The 20,539-nt window shown below is 38.9% G+C and overlaps 2 protein-coding genes across 2 annotated transcripts; one reads left to right on the top strand and one right to left on the bottom strand.

Moving 5' to 3' along the window:
- Positions 1–3,706: 3,706 nt before the first annotated feature.
- Positions 3,707–9,390, bottom strand: LOC130135025 (uncharacterized). The gene is made up of 7 exons (XM_056303254.1): positions 9,083–9,390; positions 8,460–8,545; positions 6,773–6,919; positions 6,580–6,688; positions 5,950–6,073; positions 5,252–5,522; positions 3,707–4,142 (listed from the first exon to the last, which is right to left on the bottom strand). The coding sequence occupies exons 1-7, from the start codon at positions 9,207–9,209 to the stop codon at positions 4,035–4,037; spliced, it is 972 nt and encodes a 323-aa protein (XP_056159229.1). The 5' UTR covers positions 9,210–9,390; the 3' UTR covers positions 3,707–4,034.
- Positions 9,391–11,571: 2,181 nt separating this feature from the next.
- LOC115687307 (UBP1-associated proteins 1A-like) lies at positions 11,572–16,136 on the top strand. The gene is made up of 2 exons (XM_030612820.2): positions 11,572–13,069; positions 15,930–16,136. Coding segments are annotated over exons 1-2 (1,041 nt in total). The 5' UTR covers positions 11,572–12,029; the 3' UTR covers positions 15,931–16,136.
- The last annotated feature ends 4,403 nt before the right edge of the window (positions 16,137–20,539 follow it).

Below are 20,539 nucleotides of genomic sequence, written 5' to 3'. Positions count from 1 at the left end.
CTCACAGATGGCTAATGCTTTTATTATTATTGTGTTGGGAATATTCTATCCATCTTTTGATGGTTTTTGTGGGGTTAGCTGGTTTTGGGCAATGTTTTTTCTTTCTGTTGGGGTTGGTTGCTGGTTGCTGTGCACTTGGCAATCCAATGATTCATATGTCTCATATTTTAATACAGCACCAACATAGGTGTATAGCACACGCAATGTGGGTCCTGCTTGTATGTCGACACTTGCTTTTCCTTAGGATTAATATCGTTAAAAAAATTCAAAAGCAATTTCAAATCGATATTTCATAACAAAGTTACCAGATTGAAATTTCATAACTCAAATCTACCGTTCATTAGAATTTCATCCGATATTACGTTAAAATGCATACGTGTTAATATATGTGGCAAATGATCGCAATATAGATCCGACATGGAATCAGGGTTCACGAGAGTGATGTGTTGCTTTTCAATGAAACTTTTTCCTTAACAAAATTTTGGCTTCCCCCGACCAAAACCACCGGAACGAACGGCCAATAGCTTCACGCTGTCGGCGGCCGTCCGTTTTCAAATTGAAAATACCAAGGGCAGTTTCGTCACCACGTGACGTAGCCAGATTCGTCCATCACCGCCAGTAACTTTCGGACACGTGGATTTTCACGCTCGGGCATTTGGAGGAGGGCCCACATTGTCTGAACCATGAAGTTCCTCTAGAAAAATATTTTTTTGTTTTTTTGGAATAATTTGGAAAGCCGTCGCCACTTGCCAAAAAAAAAAACCCACCTTTGAAATTTTCATTTCTCCACTTCTTTGAAATAATCAATCCAGATCAATTATACTGAACATTAGATTTTTTTTTATCGAATAGTGAACATTAGATTAAAGTCCTCAAAACTACACTTCAAAGAAAGTGTTTCTCATTCCCTTTTTTTTCCCTTCATTTTTGGCGATTTTATTATAATGTATAGATTATTTCGTGGCGTGCGCAAGCGACACTTTGAAAATCGAATATGACTTTGTTAAATTTTTTAAATAATGTATGCTTAAATTGTGTCTGGAAAGCACTTGTTATGTGATCGTTTAAAATTTAGCTCCTTCAGATAGCATGATTTATGTGCACTAAAAAAGTGGATTCTCTATTTTCTAAGACTCGCTGTTCTTTTTCCTTCCAAAAGAGTATTTTTCTTCCGTTACTTAGGTTCATTTGATAAAAAAAAAAACTTAAGAAAAAGAATTGAAAATTAGATATCGGGATTTGAGTGCCAAAACCTTCAAATACTGAAAATAAAAGTAAATTGTTGGGCAATGTTAGTTGTCCATATGGGGACTCTACATTTTATAGATATGTATCAATACTGTCGTCTTGGAAAAGGACAATAAAATGTGACAAAACAAAGCTGTAGACATGTTTGAGTAAAGGTGATCATTGAGCAGGCTCCGACACATGTTTCAGCATCCTGAAATCCCAACTCTCATGACTCCTGGTTGGATTATGAGCTTCACATCACGAGATAGAATCCATCGTAATTAACTTATAAGGTTTGAGACACGTTTGGGATTTATTTAGTAGGTATCCTCAAATCCCAACCCGACTTAGCGTACTGCTTTCTTTTTTTTTTTGGTCAGAACTTAGCATACTACATAGAAAAAACAAAATTGTAAGAGATCTGTTGAAATTTTGTTTCGGATGAAATGAAATGGCTATTAAAAGTTTCTAATTAAGTGAATGTGCGCAAATTGTCAAATTCAGTGCATCGATTAGGATTCCATCCAAAATGGAGATGGGCGTGGCCTCTAACACTACTTTGATGAGACATCCAGTGATTTGAATATGAGATACGCTGCATGTAAATTAAGTATTTAACTACCTTCCTAGGGAGGAATTATGACCATGCTTTCACTTTCCAAATCAAAATTTTAGTAAATGAACATGTGTCCAATCCTTATCCTCTCCCTCCAATCTCTCTCTTGTTTCACACGATAAAGACTTTTGGTCATTGTTTAATATTGGATTATGAACCGGCATGATGGAGTTCAAGGGAAAAAAAAATCTAGTTGACTTTTGGTCATTGTTTTATCTTCAAGGAGCGACGGTTTCAAGAAGAATCTTTCATATTTGAGCTTCTCCACCTTAAGCAATAAGTTATCCATTTCTTTTGACTTTTAAAAATTGGCAACGACACACACACGCACACACTCACACACACACACACACACATATATATATATATATATATAGCAAAAAAAATTATTGAGACAGTCAAGCTAGTATGTACTAGATAATAAAAACAGTAGATGGCTGAAGTGGGTTGGCTCAACCGGCAAGGATTGGACGTTTCGCCCACCATGCCCAGGTTCGATTGCGGTTTGTAAATCCACTATAAGACCTTATAGGCATGTAGTATGCCCGGTTTTTGGTAATGGGTAACTCCCCTCCTCCTAAACTTTTTTCACATAAAAAAATTAAATAACCTGAATATCAATTTACGCTTCATTTAAAGAGTCTAAACTTTTGGAACAATCGGCAATACTCCCACAGTATTTTCACAAGTAACATGAGTGACTGAATCTTGGGTAGATGGGAAGCATGCGGACTTGATGCATTTTTAAACATCTAATACCCCATATTAAAGCCTACTTTAATTTTTCTCTTATCAACATCCGGTTCACCGGATTGTTGCACATTCAATTCAACTAAGTATAAAATAATTACCAAAAATCTTGTTTGGACCGGGCCGGTGAATATTTTAATGGGATCAGGTCTTGCTAAAAAACCAATTATGTATGAGATTTTTATTTTAATTTTCCCACTGAACATGGGAGCTTGTGGTTCCAAGAAAGTGACCAAGAGAGTAGCCAAGCAATTGCACATGGCAAGCATGTGGGTATCCCAACTTAGATGGTGGCCTGCTGCCTGCTGGTAATATTGATGAACATATTTTCTTTTTTCGAAACCATTCTACTCGATTAATCTCCATGAATATCGCGCGTGGTCAAGCTCACTGGGCAAGGCTTTGCTTCCGTGGTGACTCACATTGCTCTCAGAGATTGCATGGAACGGACGACATCGTGTTTTGATCATGAATGCATCTATCTCCTAGCCGAGCGATTGACCACTCAATCAATCCTTGGGTTCGTGATGAAGCGTCTATTCGCCAGTGCTCTATCCCGTTCGTTTGCGTTGATCAGTTGCTTTTGACTTCTGTTCATACTTTCCCTCCAAGAAGTCGAAGATAAAAGCATCATTTTATGTTTCGGAAAATTCGGAAAAACAAAAAACCCATACACCACTATACTTTCTCGTTAATAGTGGGTGTAAATTCGATTTGAAGCTTTCCTAGGAGGAACTAAGTAGCTGGCCTTGCAGCCTTGAAGCTCCTTCGACTGTGAGAAACACTTAACAAATTGAAACCGCTCTTCTTAAGTTGCTAAACCAAACTAGAGACTTTCAACATTCCACATCAATCCATCCTATCAGAATCCTCGGTTGATTCCGCGACTATAACTTCATCGTTTTGGAACCGCGACAGAAGGTTTATCCATCTAAAATACCCATCAAAACAAAGAGATATATCACACTCCAAGGAAAGTACCATTCCAGCAGCATAGCAAATCCAAAATGACCACTCAAAAGCTTCACTATGAAGTATTTATTTGGACAATGAGTGGCAGTGACAGCAGATAAAACGCAATACAGAGATGCAAAAACATACCAGAAAGTGTTACAAACGATGAAACCAATGTGAAAATTACTGACTTTTGTAAATCTATAGGCTTCACTACAGCCGTCAATAGCCATTTCATTTACAATATTCGGATCTGGTCTTATGCATCTCATATTGTGGTAAATTTCAACAGAAAAGGTAGGTGTCCAGAACTTGTAAGTGAAAACACTAGAGCAGTGGAACATTTAGTCTCTTCATGGTTGGGCTCTGAAGAGGGATTTGGCCAATCTCCTCATTCGGGGATTTACCACATACAAAGGCAGATACAGAGAGGGTTATTAGAATCGTACAAGTTATTCTTATGAACCATATAATGACTCCGCTACTAGAGGAGGCCAAGCGTTTTCAGCTGCTGAACATGCTCGGGAGGGAGAGGTGGGGGAGACCAATCAGATCCTGTCATCTCGCCATCGACGTCTTCTACCACATATTCCTATCACATCACATAAATCATATTAAAATTGAGAAAAAAAGATCATGCAAACTTGTAATAGAACCAAATCAACATGACAGAAAACCACATAAATATGCAAGAGGAAACAACAGAGTGAGAGAGACAAAATGCACGAGAGAGGAAATGCTACAACTGGAACACAATGGAGAAAATTGGAGCTTAAAGCATAGTCAGAGGACGTCAAAGCAAGCAAATCAAGATGCATAGGTCAAGACGTTTGTCATTATCTCCAAAGCTGAAGATTAGGGCTGTAATCAAGCCAAATGAAGTTGATACTACCTGAAACTCAAACTCGACTCGATTGAAAATACTCAAAATTTGACTTGTGCCAGATCCAGAATCATTTTGTGTTCGAGCTCAGCTAGATACAAACTCGGCATACTCTAGCTCGACTTGATTTCTATTAAGCAAGAATCGGGCTCAAACTCTACAAATTGAAAGTAAAGATCTCTCAACGGGCATGCAAAACATCAGCAGTCCCCAGTAACTGATTGTCATTAGGGATTAATTTGGAAAATTGGAAAGAAATCTTAGATTGTGTGAGATAGGGATGGAGGGAAAATTAATTTTGGAGTATTTTCCTCCCAAGTTTCTTCAACCCCTTGTTTCCAATCATAGCACAAGAGTAAGCGAACTTAGGAGTAAAAGTCACATTATTAAGGGGCTTGTTCAACTTCAAAATAAGTAAACAGTACTTTTACTTTCTCGCCAAAATGTACAATATTATTCAAGTTCAAAATATTATGAATAAATTTGTCTACTTGTCAACATTTATATGTTACGAAAGCTTCAAGTGTTTAAGAAAAACCCATATTATACACCCCATGAGATTTAGATTAAGTTTAAAATAAATAAAAAAGTCAATCTAAACATGCTTAAAAATTTTGGCATGCTTCATGTGGAAAATCACAAATGCTCTCTAGGCTTACAAAACAATAGCACGGATAAAAAACAAGTCATGTTATATGCTCTAATTGGTTTGTTAGCTTTCCATGGGCTGTGAACCAATAATTGTGACTTGAAAATCTCTCAATTGTTTAACAAGACTCACAAATACATATACAGACAAAGCAGTCAAATCCACTTACTTTAGTTAGCATCCTTTTGGCAAGTATGTGATAATGCCTTTGCCATATCCGCTGTCCAACCATTGTGGCAACTAAAACACTGTAGAATATGCCAATCACAGTAAACAGTCCAAGAACAACCAAAGCCATAATAAACAATAGAGGTAACCCCGCTTCACCAGCACCTCCTAAACATCCACACTCAGCTGCTGTACTTGCACAACTCTCAAAACATGTGGTACAATCAGTCCACATACAGAGAGTGCCAGGTAAATGGCAATCTGCACAAATCCTGTAACAACAAAACGAATGATTATCAAATATTTCATTGATGATTAGTTGAAATTGAGGGGAAGCAAAAATTGCACAAGCTACAACTGTATGATCAGCATTAGCAACCATCTAGACAGCTAAAGAATGTATCTTTTCCTAGAAAACACACAATTTGAGCACTTATTTTACACGGCTCTTTCCTCCTCTCTCACTCCTCTCTCATTTTCTTCTAATCCATTGATTAACTTTGCATGGCACTACCAATTTTACCAGGAAAATCTATCCTTAAGATTAGACTATGCACGAAATGATCCACTTTGGTTCCTGTATTAGCAACTACAGCGCTCAGCAATGAAAATAACATCAACAGGCTAAGATTTACTTCAAAAAGAAGCTTCAAGATATTTGGCACTAAAAAATGAGCAGAATAATCTGCAAAACTATACCCAGGATGACAGCAACATAGACAGAGTTCTCGACAAGGCTGAGCCAAATCATTCCGCACTCTTCGATCGTAGCAAGTGATGAAGCACCCAGACAACCCCAGCAAAGCAAAGAACAATAACGCTCCTGCATCAAGTAAAAAGATTAGAAACACAGAAGGGCTATCCAGTATTACAATCGGACAGGTCCAGAAGTAATGGCTTTCAACTAAATCGTTTGGGGGCATGAAGCACTTATGTGGCAGCAGCTCATTCTGTTTAACTTGGATTTGCAACGTCTCCTCCCCACAGCTGCCCCAAAAGAAAACCCCCCCTCTCTCTGTCTCTCTCTGGAGAAACACTACACAACCTCGCTCTGCTAAGTATAGTTTTCAAACCGAGCCAGAATCATCTTGATCAAAAGCAGAAGCTTCATTATGATTCTCTCCATTACAGTTTCTTTGATCTACACCTTTTTCTTGAACCATTCATAAGATCAAAGAAGGAATGCACCGAAAAACAAACAGCCATAACCCAACCCATACGATTTTGCAGAACTGATAACAAGTTAAGTGGCTAGTAACATTACCCTGAAGATGTAAAAGCGTACAAGCACTGTGCAAATATTTAAGGCAAAGACTTATAAGAAATCACCACAAATGTAGTAGAAGCTAATGCCACTATCAAAACCCCATGCATGCCGAAGCCAGAACTGCTGGGAGCCATCTATCAAATACACCAAGTATGCTAGAGAAGTGATCACCTGTAAGGTATCAGAGGGGAATGAGTAAAATTAAAGGCCCAACAAAATAAAAGTGCATAATGGAGAAAAAGATCAATGACCTACAAGTTGGACGGCCAGAAAAATAAATATGATGTCTCTAGTAACAAAGAACCGAAATTTCAAAGTCCGCCACTTTCGATCAGCAACAACATGAACTCTCAAATGATAGGGGGCCTTGCAAGTGGTGCAATGAGCAAATGCAAACCCTTCCTGCAGAAATAGAGGGACATATTATAAGAAATTATAACTAGGACACACAAGATGTGGCCAGGCAGCAGGCTACGCAGTATGCACATTATGCTCATGCAGCAATAAAGAGCATAATTAAAATATAAATAAATGAAGGCAGCATACTTCGCACCAGCTTTATTATATGTCCAATGTCCAACATTGAGATAATTTTAGAGGTTTTCCATGACTTTGTCCGTGTCAACAAACAATTCAAAATGCCTCAACCTTTTCCGGAACAGGTCGAAATCAAATAGCAATGATTTGAATTTTTAGCCTTCAGAAAAGACTCTCATCAGTCAGCTTGGCCCCTTTCCAATTCAGCTTCTATAAAAATTCATTTGGATATCAGCACTTAAAATAAGAACTTAGAGGGAAAAAAGCATGAAATTTCAATTAAATTCATAGGAAGATATATCCCGAAAATAATTAAAAAATGAAATTTGTTTGGTAGAGAAACAGCCAGGCATTGTTCACTGACTCATAAAAATCATCATCTAGCTAATAATTGAGAAAATGAGGCATAAAGGACAGCAAAGGAGAGATGATAAGCCATGACGAAGCCAAAATGGAGCAAATCCAGGGAAAGAGAAATGGATTAACAGCAAAGGAGGAAAAGGAGCAATTGAAGACGAGAAAGCAAAAGAAGAGATGCTGATCAACAAGAAAAGATCGGAAAAAGAGAAAACCATGCTCACATGGTTGTTTACAGACAAAGCAGCAAGAGGAGAAACAATCTGACTATGAAATAAATCAAAGCAGGGGCAGGTGAGGATAACAGGAAATAGAAGATACAGTTGTGAACAAGAATGAATGACTTGGAAAGAAAGGAAAAAAAAAAAAAAGCAATCCCTTTTTGAGGTTTTCAGATACAAAATACAAGCGCAAGCATCTAAAATGTAAACTCCAAAACCTGGGTCACAGAACAGCAGACCACTGTCACCCCACTGGACTTCTTAATCCTTATAATTTGCTCTTTGAACTATTTTCCACTAAATCCAATGTCCCAACTTTCAACCTTCTTCTGATTAGTTATCTCAAGGGAGAAAATAAAGCATAAGTCGATCTAAAGCCAAAAGCACCAGGGGACAAATAAACAAAAACTAAAAAGTCGTGTGTTTTGGCACAAAAGAAAAAACAAAAATCTACAAAAGAATGTGAAAAGTAGGAGTTGATTAAGCAAGCAATCCTGTTATTATTTCGAGGATTATTTCGATAAAGACTACAAGCCTTCGAAATAGTCACTTTTAAGAGTACGAAATTATGGTTTCAAAAAGCAAAAAGAGGTGAAAAGACTATAAACCAATAGTCTACTCTAATCATGTCTTCAGAAGGAAGACTGCGAGCACATCATGCAGAAACTCTTAGCAGTATTAAGTGCCGGGTACTAATAAAAAAATCAAAGCGAAACATTATATCTCAATCAATTTGTCTCTCCAGCAGCCATCTTCAAAATCTCAACAGCATCATCGTCTAATATCTACCAAATCAAAATTGACGAAAGCTGTCATTTTGATCATACCCGAACAGCTCGCCAGTGATCCAAACATTCACGGTGAACATATTTTGATGTCCCTTTACACTTGCAAGGAGCAATAAAATCTCTGCCTGCAGAAAAGAACAGACTTTAAAGGACGAAACTGATGGGAGAATGCACAACACACGCCATCTCGTTAATCAACCAATCACGAGAAAAAGAATCATCCGGAACTTTTGAACTTAAACAGAAAGGACAACTGTACGGAGGCCAAGCTAATTAGCAAAAGATCACTTATTCAACAATTCAACCACACAGGAAGCATATGTCATCAAAACCCAGAACACCCTCATCGTTCTCACTGAACAACCCGATGGTTAACTCGCCAAGCACGATCCTTCGGTAGCAGAAATAGCAGAACTTCACGGGTAATTTCAGACAAAAACCATCACTTGGTCGCAAAAACCACCCAAACGATGCTCCAGAACACAACCTCACTCCTCCGAATTGACCGCAGGCAAGACCTAACCGAGCCCCCCATTTCGCAAGACGCGAACTTCGAGCCAACAATGCAAAGCACCGTCCGACCCAACAACCCACGACCCCGGAAAACCCCTACACAGCGGGCACCAGCACCAGCAGCAGCACACGGTCTGGGAGCAAATTACCGTCGGTCTCGAGGCAAATCCGGCACTGGATTTGCTCGCCGGGCCCGGCCTCGAGGTCAACCTCGCTCGGCTCCCGCATCGGCGGCGGCGGCGCGATGAGGGCGGAGGACTCCGCGCGATCCGCCATCCCGGGGGGGGGGCGCTTCGAGGCCAGGAGGAGGAGGAGGGGAAGGGGGCGGGACTATCGCTGGAACTTCTAGGGCTTCAAGGGAGATTCGCGGAGGAAAGCGAGGGGGACCCCCCTAGAAGGATTCCATCTCTCCCTCCTCACTTCGGGAATCTTTGCTTTTTTTTCCGTGGGTAGGGGGGAGGGGGAGGGGGAGCTCACCTGGCGAATCTCCTCCATCGCGCTGCGCTCGCCTCCTCCGCCTCCATCGCTTCCCTGTGGAAGGCGAAGTTTCAGAGAAGGAGACGCGAAGGAAGAAGGAGGAGTGTCGACGTTGCTGTGGGTGATGCCATCGTTTTGATCTCTCTGGCTTTTTTTTTTTTTTTTTTAGTTTTTTTCTGTATTTGACTTATTTCTCTGAAATTGGTATTTCATAGGAGTTTTTTTTTTTTGGTAATGTGAAAGTACCTTGTACTTTGTATTTTAATTTGGGTTTTGCAAAAGTTATTGATATTAACATGTAACTCGAAGTTGTTTTTTTTCGACCCAAAAAAAAAACTCGGAGTTATTTTTGAAGTTCGGGTAGATTTTTTTTTAATTTTTGTGGGGAAAGTTAAATTTTCTTTTTTTTGTATTTAATTGGTATTTCATAGGAGTTTTTTTGTATCTTTTTTTTTAATGTGAAAGTACCTTGTACTTTGTATTTTAATTTGGGCTTCGCAAAAGTTATTGATATTAACATGTAACTCGAAGTTGTTTTTTTCCGACCCAAAAAAAAACTCGAAGTTATTTTTGAAGTTTGGGTAGTTTTTTTTTAAAATTTTTGTGGGGAAAGTTAATTTTCTTTTTTTTTTGTAAGAACAAATAGATCATAAACTCGCACTCGAGGTACAATCGAGATTTAAAACCTCCAATTCATGCAATTAAAGCTTAAAACCAACCTGTAAAATGAATTATCATCAAATGTCGCTGTAAATTCATTAGTTTTAGATGTTGAAAAACAAATCTAATATATGCATCATTATTATTTCCTTGTTACGATCTTTTTTATTCGATAATTAGGTTACTAGTTTTCGATAAACATTTATGATATTATTGCTTTAATAAAAGAATTAGGATTTTATTCCATTTTTAGAAACAAATTAATCGCGACAATTGAAAAACATAGGATTGCTTGTTAAACTAGATCGAGACGTAGCTGATTAGGCCACCGGCACAATTTCTCTTAAAGGAAAAATGACTTGGGGCATTTAAACGATTTTTTTTTTAATGTGGCTCTTCCACCTGATCAATTTCATATATAAATTTTAATTCTGACAAAAAAAATATATAAATTTTAATAACTCTAAAAATGCTAGTGTGTTTGGCTAAGTCACTTGGGCCTAGGGCCCCCCCGCCTTGGCACAACTTTTTTTTTCTATGTGACTCATCCAACCAAATCAATTTCATATAGAAATTTTAATAATTCTCAAAATAAGAATGTGTTTGGCTAAGTCATCTAGGCCTATTACTAGGACCAATCCGTCCATTGATCCGTTTGCATTTTTAATATTCGAAATTAAGGACGTTCGATGAAGTGTTTGGTATTTAAGATTTAGGTAGCCACTATTCTCACTTTAGTTTTGGTTTCATACACACCCTTGAAATTAAGGAACGACCGGTTGGTAAACGTCGACTCTAGATGATGAGTGTCGCGAGTCTCCTCATCGCCCTGTGTGATGGGTTTTGTAGGGAACCAAAGGGGAGAAAGGAGAGAGAAAATAAAAAAGAAACAAAGCTAATTTTGGGGATTTTTTCTCAAATTTTAACTTTTTTTACATTTCTAATCCTTTCTTTTTGAATTTTTTAATCTTTTTTCATTTGTTTCTTAAGAAAATAATAAAAAAGTCACGGATAACAAAATGATTTAATTCCACCTTCCCGATAAAATTTCGAGATTTATGATGCTCTTGTAATTCAAGTTGTGGATCCTATAATTCTTATTTTTTTTTTGGAAAAATTGGTATAATCAAATTAATTTTTTTACCACGAAAATTCCAAACTAATAGGCATGTGATAGATTTATCCTGACCTAATTTTTTTACCATTAATAACTCTAAATTGATATATTTGTGATAAATTTCTTTCTCTATTAGTTTAGCCTTAAATTGGATTAATATCGCGAAAAGCCCGGCAAGCGAACAGAGTTAAAGCTTGGAATTGGTACGGTCGTCAATTGTCACTGTCATTCAACTCAGTAATTTGATAGTAAAATTTAACGGAAACAAACGAATGGTAAATTTATCGCAAATATACAAGTTTGAGATTTAATTAGTTTATTGTAAATTTATCATAAGTGTACAAATGTGGTATTAATCTTAATTTTTTATTATCTCTTCTTCTCCTCCGCCTCCGGCGAGCTTTCTCTCTTCCTTCTCCGTTCAACCCAAGAGCCTCTTCCTGACCCAGTTCGCTCCGCCACATCGTTCGATCAGGTTTGGCTTCCAAGTTCTTCCTCCTAATCTTGAGAACCGGTTTCGAAAAAACACCATAAATTCACAACTGTTCCGACCACACGCGAGCGTCCCCGGCAGACCGCAGACATGCTCGTGCACAGTTGTTTGCCTTACATCTGTCGGGCATGGGGCATCAATCGATAAAAAGACACGTCTCGACTGATGAAAAGTCGGTTTCTTGGTAAATCTTGGATCGAATCATAGCGAGCGTCGAACGCCGTGCCTTCGGACAAGAATTCATCCACGGTCGAACCCAGTAGAGCGAGAGGGCGCAACGAGGGAGACGAAGCTGACACCATCGACGTCGGCAGCTGCTAACTCGCTCGCCATCCCTCTCTGCTCTCCCATGGCGAAGACGGGCAACAAGACCCAGAAGCTCAAACTCTCCAAAGACCCCACCAAGACGACACCCAAGAAGCTCAAGGTCAAGAAGACCAAGAAGCAGCGCCCTCGCCCCATGCCCGACTCCGACTCCGAGCCCGACTCCGACAAGCTCCCGACCCTCCTCGAGCCCTACACCAAGGACCAGCTCGTCGACCTCATCACCAGCTCCGCCCTCGCCAACCCTGCCCTCTACGGCCACATCCGCGAGGTCGCCGACCGCGACGTCGCCCACCGGAAGATCTTCGTCTACGGTCTCGCCTGGGAGGCCACGCCGCAGTCCCTGGCCGCCGCCTTCGCGTCGTTCGGCGATGTCGAGGACTGCAACGTGGTGACCGACCGCGCGACGGGGAAGTCCAAGGGGTACGGGTTCGTCCTGTTCAGGACGCGGAAAGGGGCCGTGAAGGCGTTGAAGGAGCCGAAGAAGAAGATCGACAATCGGGTCGTGTCGTGCCAGTTGGCCTCGATCGGCCGTGGCGGCACCGGCGTGTCGAGGGATTCGAACTCGGCAGTGAAGAAGGTCGATGTGAATCGCGCGGGCGCTGAGGTGAAAGGGAAAAATCAGGTGCGGGGGCAGCCTCAGGCTCGGGCTCCAGCTCCGGCTCGGGCTCCAGGTCCAGCTCTGGCTCCGGCATTCACTGCTGCTCAGAATTTGTCTGTGCTGAATCAGTATCCCGGCTTGCACCAGATCTACGGAGGGCTGTTAGCGAACCCTGGTGCCTTAGGGTTTGTCAATCCGGCAATAGCCGGCGCTTTGAATCAAAGTATGTTGGCGTTGAGCCAGGGAAATTTAGGTCAAGGAATGGCGGCGGCGACCCAATCCGGGGTCGTTGGTGGTGGAGCTGGAGGTTCAGTGCTTGGAGCTTATGGCGGGTCGAGTTCTGTGCCCCAGCTGGGGCTGCAGCATTTTTATGCAGCAAATATGCCCCAGAGCGCACAGCAAACGGCTCCGTTTAGGGCTAAGGGAGGTGGTGCATCTTCCAGTGGGTTTCCCACACAGACTTGGTATGAATTATATCAAGTAGTTTCTTTAGCTTCTGTACATTCTGTTTGTATGCCTATGTGTTCTCAAGTGAAGTTCTTTCTCTTGTTTAGGATTTTTGGTAGGGTGGAAGGAAGAGTATGTTCTGTTCTTATTTTAGTTAATGCATTATTTGCCCTCATTATGAAGCTCTGAAACATCTAGGGTAGTTGAATTAGCTGCAAGATACGTAATGCGATATGAATTGCCACTCCGTTATGCTGGCGGCAGAAGATATACTAGCTGCAACACTAAAGAAAGCCATCTTTCCTCTGTGGCGGTAATATGTTAGACAATGAGCTCACCCTCAGTGGTTTTCCAGAAACATCGTTACAAAAGTCTTCGGAGTACCATAGGGTGGGATTAACTGAGTTAGTTGCTTGTCAGGCTATCATGTTTTGTTTGTTAGGTGGCTCCTTTTGTTTTCTCTTGCATAGGGAAAAGTATAACTTTGCTATGGTTGTTGTATATAATTGACTCCTCGATGTGATTTTCATGTAAAATTCCTTTTCTATAAATGTGCTGAACAGATGGTTATGCACTCGTTATTTTAAAGAAAAAAAGTGATTTTTTTCCTCTGAAAATAGCAATATTAAAGCAAACTTAATTATTTTGGAGATGAAGATTCTGTTCTTATGCTACATATCATTAAGCTGCTTTGAGCTGCTTCTTTTGGCTCCTTGGGGTCCAAGTTGCCGAAGTATGCTGAAAAAGCATATCGTTTGGTCTTGCTACTGATACTCTTAATGAATGAACCAGAGTATTTCTGGTCATGGTAGTTCCCAAATTTTCTTGCTCAATTATATGGTAAGGATGTTCTTCTATGGGATACCAATAGAAAAATTGTCAGAGAGCATTACGTCCTGGTTACTGAGCTTATTGAAGAACTTTTTCTTTGATTGCGGTCTTACTGCCTTGTTCTACAACATTGCTGTTACTACTCACTCTTCTGAGGAACTTATTCTTAGAGTTTCTTACCATGTCTAGCCTTCATTTGAGTGTATGGTTATATAGTGTTGATGATGCTTACTTTTTGCTTGAACGTGCTTTTCAGGCTAGTTTTTCCTTTGCACCTTTAATATGTATTTCCCTATTTGCTTTTGATCTTTTGGGCCATGTCCTAATTATGTTGGTCTCTCCATGAATTCTGCTACTCATTTTTGTAACTTCAAGGGTTATGTGATTATATCAAAGAACTAATTTCTTCCCGGGATACGCTTTGTTTACTTGACTAATTAGTAGGTCTTTTCTCTTCATATGTATCTTGCATGCATTCGATTCAGTAATTTGTCAGGCGACTTGGTTTATGAGGATCCCCTTTTTTCGCCGTATACATTTAAGTATGTCGTGTGGTTATTATTATTTAGGGTTAATGCCACAAAAAACACCAAACTGGTTACCGGTGACAAATTTACCCCAAATTAATTTTTGGGTCACCAAAAACTCCAAATTGGTACATTTGTGACATATTTAGCTTCTGTCAAATTTATCCGTGAAATTGCTGAGTTGGATAACATATGGCAATGACATGGTAAGTCCACGTGGAAATCCGTGTCAGTGGGGTAAATTTGTCACAAATGTACTGGTTTGGGGTTTTTCGTGGTATTAACCATATTATTTATCCTTACCTATGATAATCATATGATTGGTTAAGGATGAATTATATGTCTGCTTTGCTCTTTCAAGGCATTAAACAATTTCTTTTGCTGAAAAGGGAGGATATCTTCTTTTGTTTTCTTAAACAGAATTAGAGTATTTTATACTGTTGGCCATGGTTCTCCATGGTCTTGACACCTATTTCCCATTTAAATATGCTACAATGTTTGTCTTTGAAATTTTTTGACAGCAATAGCTATGGACCTATATCTATTTCTTGTACATCATTCTTAGTTTCCATTAAATTCGTTGCATCTTCTCTTGAATTTTTAACCATCCGTTAACCTCTACTAATATTTTTAATGTTGGGTAGGGCTTGTGGATTTCGTTTTCACTCCTCTGCCAGAATTTTCTCTTCCGTGCTCCAATTATTTGCTACCTTGAACCAATCAATTTGTCAGCCCTGACATTTATTTAAGTTCGATATTTTGTGACCTAGTATATGTCTTTCAATTGTCAACATAAACAATAGATTTTTGCTTGACCTCTTGATGATGTCAAAGCTTCTTTCTGAGAAATTTATGCATGTTGAAGATCTTTCTAAGATTACTCTCCTGACTCTAAAGTTTTTCATCACTTATGATGCTGTTCACTAAAAAATTACAGTCATATTACATGTTTAATTATCTTGCCATCTCTCAGATTTCTAGTATCAACTAATTCTGTCAAGAATGACTTTATTCATTGCATATACCATAAAAGTTTTGATCCCTGAGAATAAATCTTGCTTGTACTATTGTAATAAGTAAGTCCGTGAAGTGAACTTCTTTTCATGCTTTTTCTCTGAATGGCTGTGCCCGGACCATTTTGTTTTTTTTAATGATCTTGCTTTAAGGGGTGTTGTTTCTTTGGCTCGGTCAATGCGTTTTAGGTTATTAACTTTTCCGACTAAATTGTTTCTTCTCCCAAATTTGTCAATGCAATTTCTCACTCTTCTGCCTCCAAATTTATCTGCCATATTATTTGTGATTTTTGGGGTGCCATTTTACTTGAGGAAAGCAGCAGTGGCTTTCTTCCATCTTCCTGGACATAATTATTCCTTTTTTAGGCTGCCTTGTGGATTCTTGTTAGTTGTTTCTGCTTCTGAATTTTTTTGTTCGTTATACACTTTTTATTTGATTTTTTTTATATTTAAGGGGGAATTTGTCTTGTTTTTTGGTCTTTACATTATTGGACTTCCATATGCAGATGAAAGTGCAGCTGAACTTGAGGAATGATTTTGCTCTTCCATGATGGGTTGGCGGAGTGCCTTTTACATTCCTTTGTAGAACTTAATATTCATTGTCACTCTCTCTCTTTCTCTCTCCCCCTGTGGATAAATTGTCTCATATTTCTATTGTGTAAGACTCATCTTCACTTTTTAACGGAAATTAACTCCATATTAATTTTGTTGTACACCCCTTTTCTTTTCTACAACAATTCCTCAGATGATTTTGCTATTTGTGTTACTTGTTTTGTTTAGATAGTGATACTGGCCTTGATATTTGATCCTATCTAATTATTTTGCTATTTCATACTCCCAAATAGTATTTTTTAGATAGATTATGCAACTATGCACAGTAACGGTCAGCATTTAATGGGCAAGTAAATAGGACTATTGAAGAAATTTTTTCTTTACCTAATATATTAGAAGTAGAACTTAGGTGAGAATTTGGTTACAGCCGCGTACCTTTTATCCATACATGTTCTACTTGTTCATATAGCAATCTGCAAAATGTGACTTTATACTTTTTCCCCTTTAAAATTGTGGATACCAATACCATACTTGAGGGTACTTGATGAGTTAGATTATGATATGATTATTTAAGTTACCTGTGTTTTGAAGTCTTATTGAAAATCAATTCTTGAACCTGTCGGTATTGAGCTACTAAGGCTCTGTCACAGATGTTCAGGTTGCCATTAATATCAGGATGTTATCACTTTACATACATATATCCGGGAAAGATGGTTGAAGTAAGAAATATTTTTACATCAGCATTGTTTGACTTCACTCTTCAGAATCATATAGCTGCACTCATTTCTAATTCGTTATTTGAAAATGAAACTTTCAGCTAGTTCTCTTTTGCAAGTACAAATCCATAGACTTTATATAAGCCCCAGTCTACGAAAAACCATAAAAAGCTTATTGAGTCACAATCTGAGCATCCTTAATATGTGCAGACCCTAATCTGCATCAAAGTTGTTGGAAAATTCCGACATTTTAGATGGACAGGTGAAGCTTCCCGTTTATTGATTTCAGATAGTTGTGAAAATGCCTCTTAGCTTGACAAATTACGTATAAGATGAATTAGGCGTGTCTGAATTGGTTTCTGGACCGCTCTTGGTTGTATTATTAGTAAGGACTATATGGAGTTGTACTGCTTCTAGACTGAAATCAAAGCGAATATGAGGTTAATATTTCCTTATTATAGTAGAATTGGGATTTAGAAGTAGGAGGTATTTGGTTATATTATGGTGTTATGCTTCAGTGGATTGAGGACTAGAGAAGTCTGATGCTTACATCAAATATTAAAAAAAATGGAGAATCTCCTCACTGGTTAGTCATAAGTACAAATCTGTGTTTCTCGACCAAACTAAAACCGATTCATACACCTTTCTTTGTGATATGCAATTCCTGTATTCCTTGCCAGTTAACAGAATCAGGATAATGATAAATCCAATTGAGGGTTAATCAGGTAGTGGGATGTGGGTGGGTCCTGCTTCTTTTGCTTGGCTGACTGCTCATCTGTCATTGCTGGTTGAGTGGGTTCACATGCTGTGAGAAAGTTAAGTTTGTCCTTTTTGGGTGGTGCGAAGACAATATTTTTGGTCTAAGCCAGAGTGCTAGTAAGTGTTAAACCTCTCCCGTCCATGAGATAGTTAGCTTATTTATTGACAGGAACATGATTTATACATACTTGCAAGGTTTATAGACTCCTGCAGGGTCAACATTGCCTCTTCCCCCCTCTCCTTTTCTTTGTAAAAATTGCTCATCGGTTGGGAGCATTTGGAGAAAGAAGGATTTAGCAAGTATTCATAGAAAGATCAATGTTTGTTTATTGTTTTTGGGGGGAAGGGTTGGGAATGTCGGTTGTGAAAGCTTTTGCAGAAAGTTCTAGGGATTAAAGTTCTCTGGCAACAATTTATGTGTTAAGCTGGGGTTTGTTGTAACCTGAATGATTTTAAGGTATTAGAACCAAAATTCCAGCCATAGATCATGAGCATCTTGTATAAGCTTGTCATATGGTAAATGTGGAAAAACTACTGCAAAATGAATGGACACTTGAACAGAGCTCTCATGATTAATATGTACTTATTCTATGGCATTTGTTTGTCAATCTTTTCCAAAAGACTCCTTGAAGATTAGAGTGATGGGAAGCTGCCACATACAATGACATTGCTCATTTTAGAGTTGTTAGTAAGACCAGAAAGTGTTTTTAGAACTACACTTTATTTGTTGAAGTTGCGTGCAAGCATTCTGTGGAAACTTCTTAGCAAGTCCTTAATGATCCTAACATTCCCCGGGAGGAATGGTACCGGATGCTTTCTTGAAATTGGGAAATCTGGGAATGCTCTTCCAGCGCTCAAATGAGAACATTCCTCATGTAGCATCACTAGAACTTAGGTACTTTCCAGTCCCTGAGGGGGAAACCACTGTCATTGTTACATTATCTGAAGTCTGTTTTCATGGACTTAGCATTTGGTTTGAGGGAGATGCAATCTCCCAATGCCTGTGTTTTTAGGACTCACTATGCCATTTGGAAATTGGCTTGTTTGTTTCTTCTTCTTTATTTATGTGTCATTTCTCTTATGTCAAGGGATTTACTTTTTAGGATTGAGAATGGTAAACATGATTGGTGGGAGCTGTTGGGATAAGTTAAACAAGGGCGATAATTGTCCAGAAAGTCCTAAATCTATTATATGGCATTTAATGTAGTCCTGAACCTTTCGATTGTGCCAATTTGGTCCTAAACCTTTTGATGATTTGCCAATTTAGTCATAAACCTTTATTTGTGTCACTTTAGTCCTAAACCTTTTGAATTTAGTCCTAAACCATCTATTTGGATATTTGGCTGGAAGGACCGCGTTGGCGAATCGTCAAAAGGTTTATGACTAAATTGACAAATCATTAAAATGTTTAGGACCAAACTGTTATAATGGAAAGGATTATGACTAAATTGGCAAATCGTCAAAAGGTTTAGGACTAAATCGGTACAATTGAAAGGTCTAGGACTAAATCGGCCTCCGTACAATAGGTTTATGACTTTTTGGACAATTTCCCTTAAACAAGGGATTGATACAGAGTGAAAGATTGCAGTGGATGTAACGATAAGGAAAACAGAGTGTTTTGCAGCCGAAAAAAAAAATTGCCTACTGTACTTTTAGAATGTGAATTAGGCACTCTGTGGATGAAGGTGCATGCTTTATTCAAGCCCGGCAACTTTGCTTAGTAATGATATGATATTTGGTTTATTACCGGGGATTGCTATTCCAATTTTACCGTACTCCTGCTGGTTAGAGCAATCTCAGGGGATAGATTGGGTTGTTCTGTATGGTGAAAACTTACTCAATTTCTGCTTACAAGTGAGCATCCAGTAATCTGAGTAATAATTCCCTTGGCATGAGATGCTTCCTATGGGATGACTGGTCAAAATGCTTGTTATGACCGGGCGACATCGCGATCAAGTCCATAATGTTGGTTTCAGTAACAGTTCAGATTTTTTGGTTGGTTGAACCAGTCGAATTCCATATGATTCTATTGTTATTCATTAAGTTCTTGTTTGGATTTGGATCCCTCTTAAGAGAGGCGGAAAGATATTGCATTACTCGAATTATTTGTACCCTTGTCTATCAGTTAGGACTGTTGCCGGCATCAATGGATCAGATATTATGAGCATCGAGTCAATCCCATGGTCGATGACTAATTGTAAAATTTATCTTGTTCTTGCATAGTGTACTCCCTTGTAAGTCGTAGCATATGATCATTTCTCTTTACTTTGTTCTCGGTTTTTTGGATCCTTTTTAATTGATATCACATTAGAGAGTACCTTGAAGAGAGTTAGGGATTTTGCAGTGAAATACGAGAGAACCTTAGCAGATTATACCGTAGAAGGTACCCTGCACAAGATACAGGTGTGTTGGTCTCATACCTTCGAAACTGTCTTAAAACTCATCGATTCTGAGTTCTCGGGACTTCTAATACCAAACGTGGAGCCTATCTAATCTCGTTTTCTACCAGTTTCATGGGTTCTCATGTGCACAATGCTAGATGTGATTGGTGATGATTTTTGACACGACATGCTAACGCGGTTAGAGTTCGCGAGTTTGCTTTTATGTTACCCGCCTTTGTCATAATCATTGCGGCCCCGTTTGACACCGGCATTCAATAGGGGCTTGTGTTGTAAAAGGAATTGACCTTTCCCTACACAGGGGAAGTTTTCAGAAGCGCTGAACGGGAAAAGGGACGCTAATCCTACAACTCACATCTGAATGCAATTGAATCTTTCAAATTCTCGAGCTCTTAGCACGTATTCAATCAAATCCATCGACTTAAAATTCAAAGGATCTCTCGTATGCTGCATGGGACCATCGCGTGGGATTTGCGTATTTGGAGTTAACAAAAGGACTTCAATTAAACAGTGGCCACATGTTTAAGAACATGATAGCACAAAACAAAATGTCTTGTGACTCGCTTGTGCTTCAGGCAATAAGTTTTAGATTCCATGATGCAATTGTTCCCTCCTTTTTGGACATATATTCGACGTTTGGTTGTGAATTTTTGTATTCCCACATGATTTCCCTCGTAAACAAACATAAGA

This window comes from Syzygium oleosum, unplaced genomic scaffold (genome assembly GCF_021117445.2).
Source record: "Syzygium oleosum isolate NSW1041296 unplaced genomic scaffold, Sole_v2.1 Sole_v2.26, whole genome shotgun sequence".
Classification (NCBI taxonomy): Eukaryota; Viridiplantae; Streptophyta; class Magnoliopsida; order Myrtales; family Myrtaceae; genus Syzygium; species Syzygium oleosum.
Note: the sequence above shows the minus strand (reverse complement) of the source record. Positions and strands in the feature narration are given on the sequence as shown.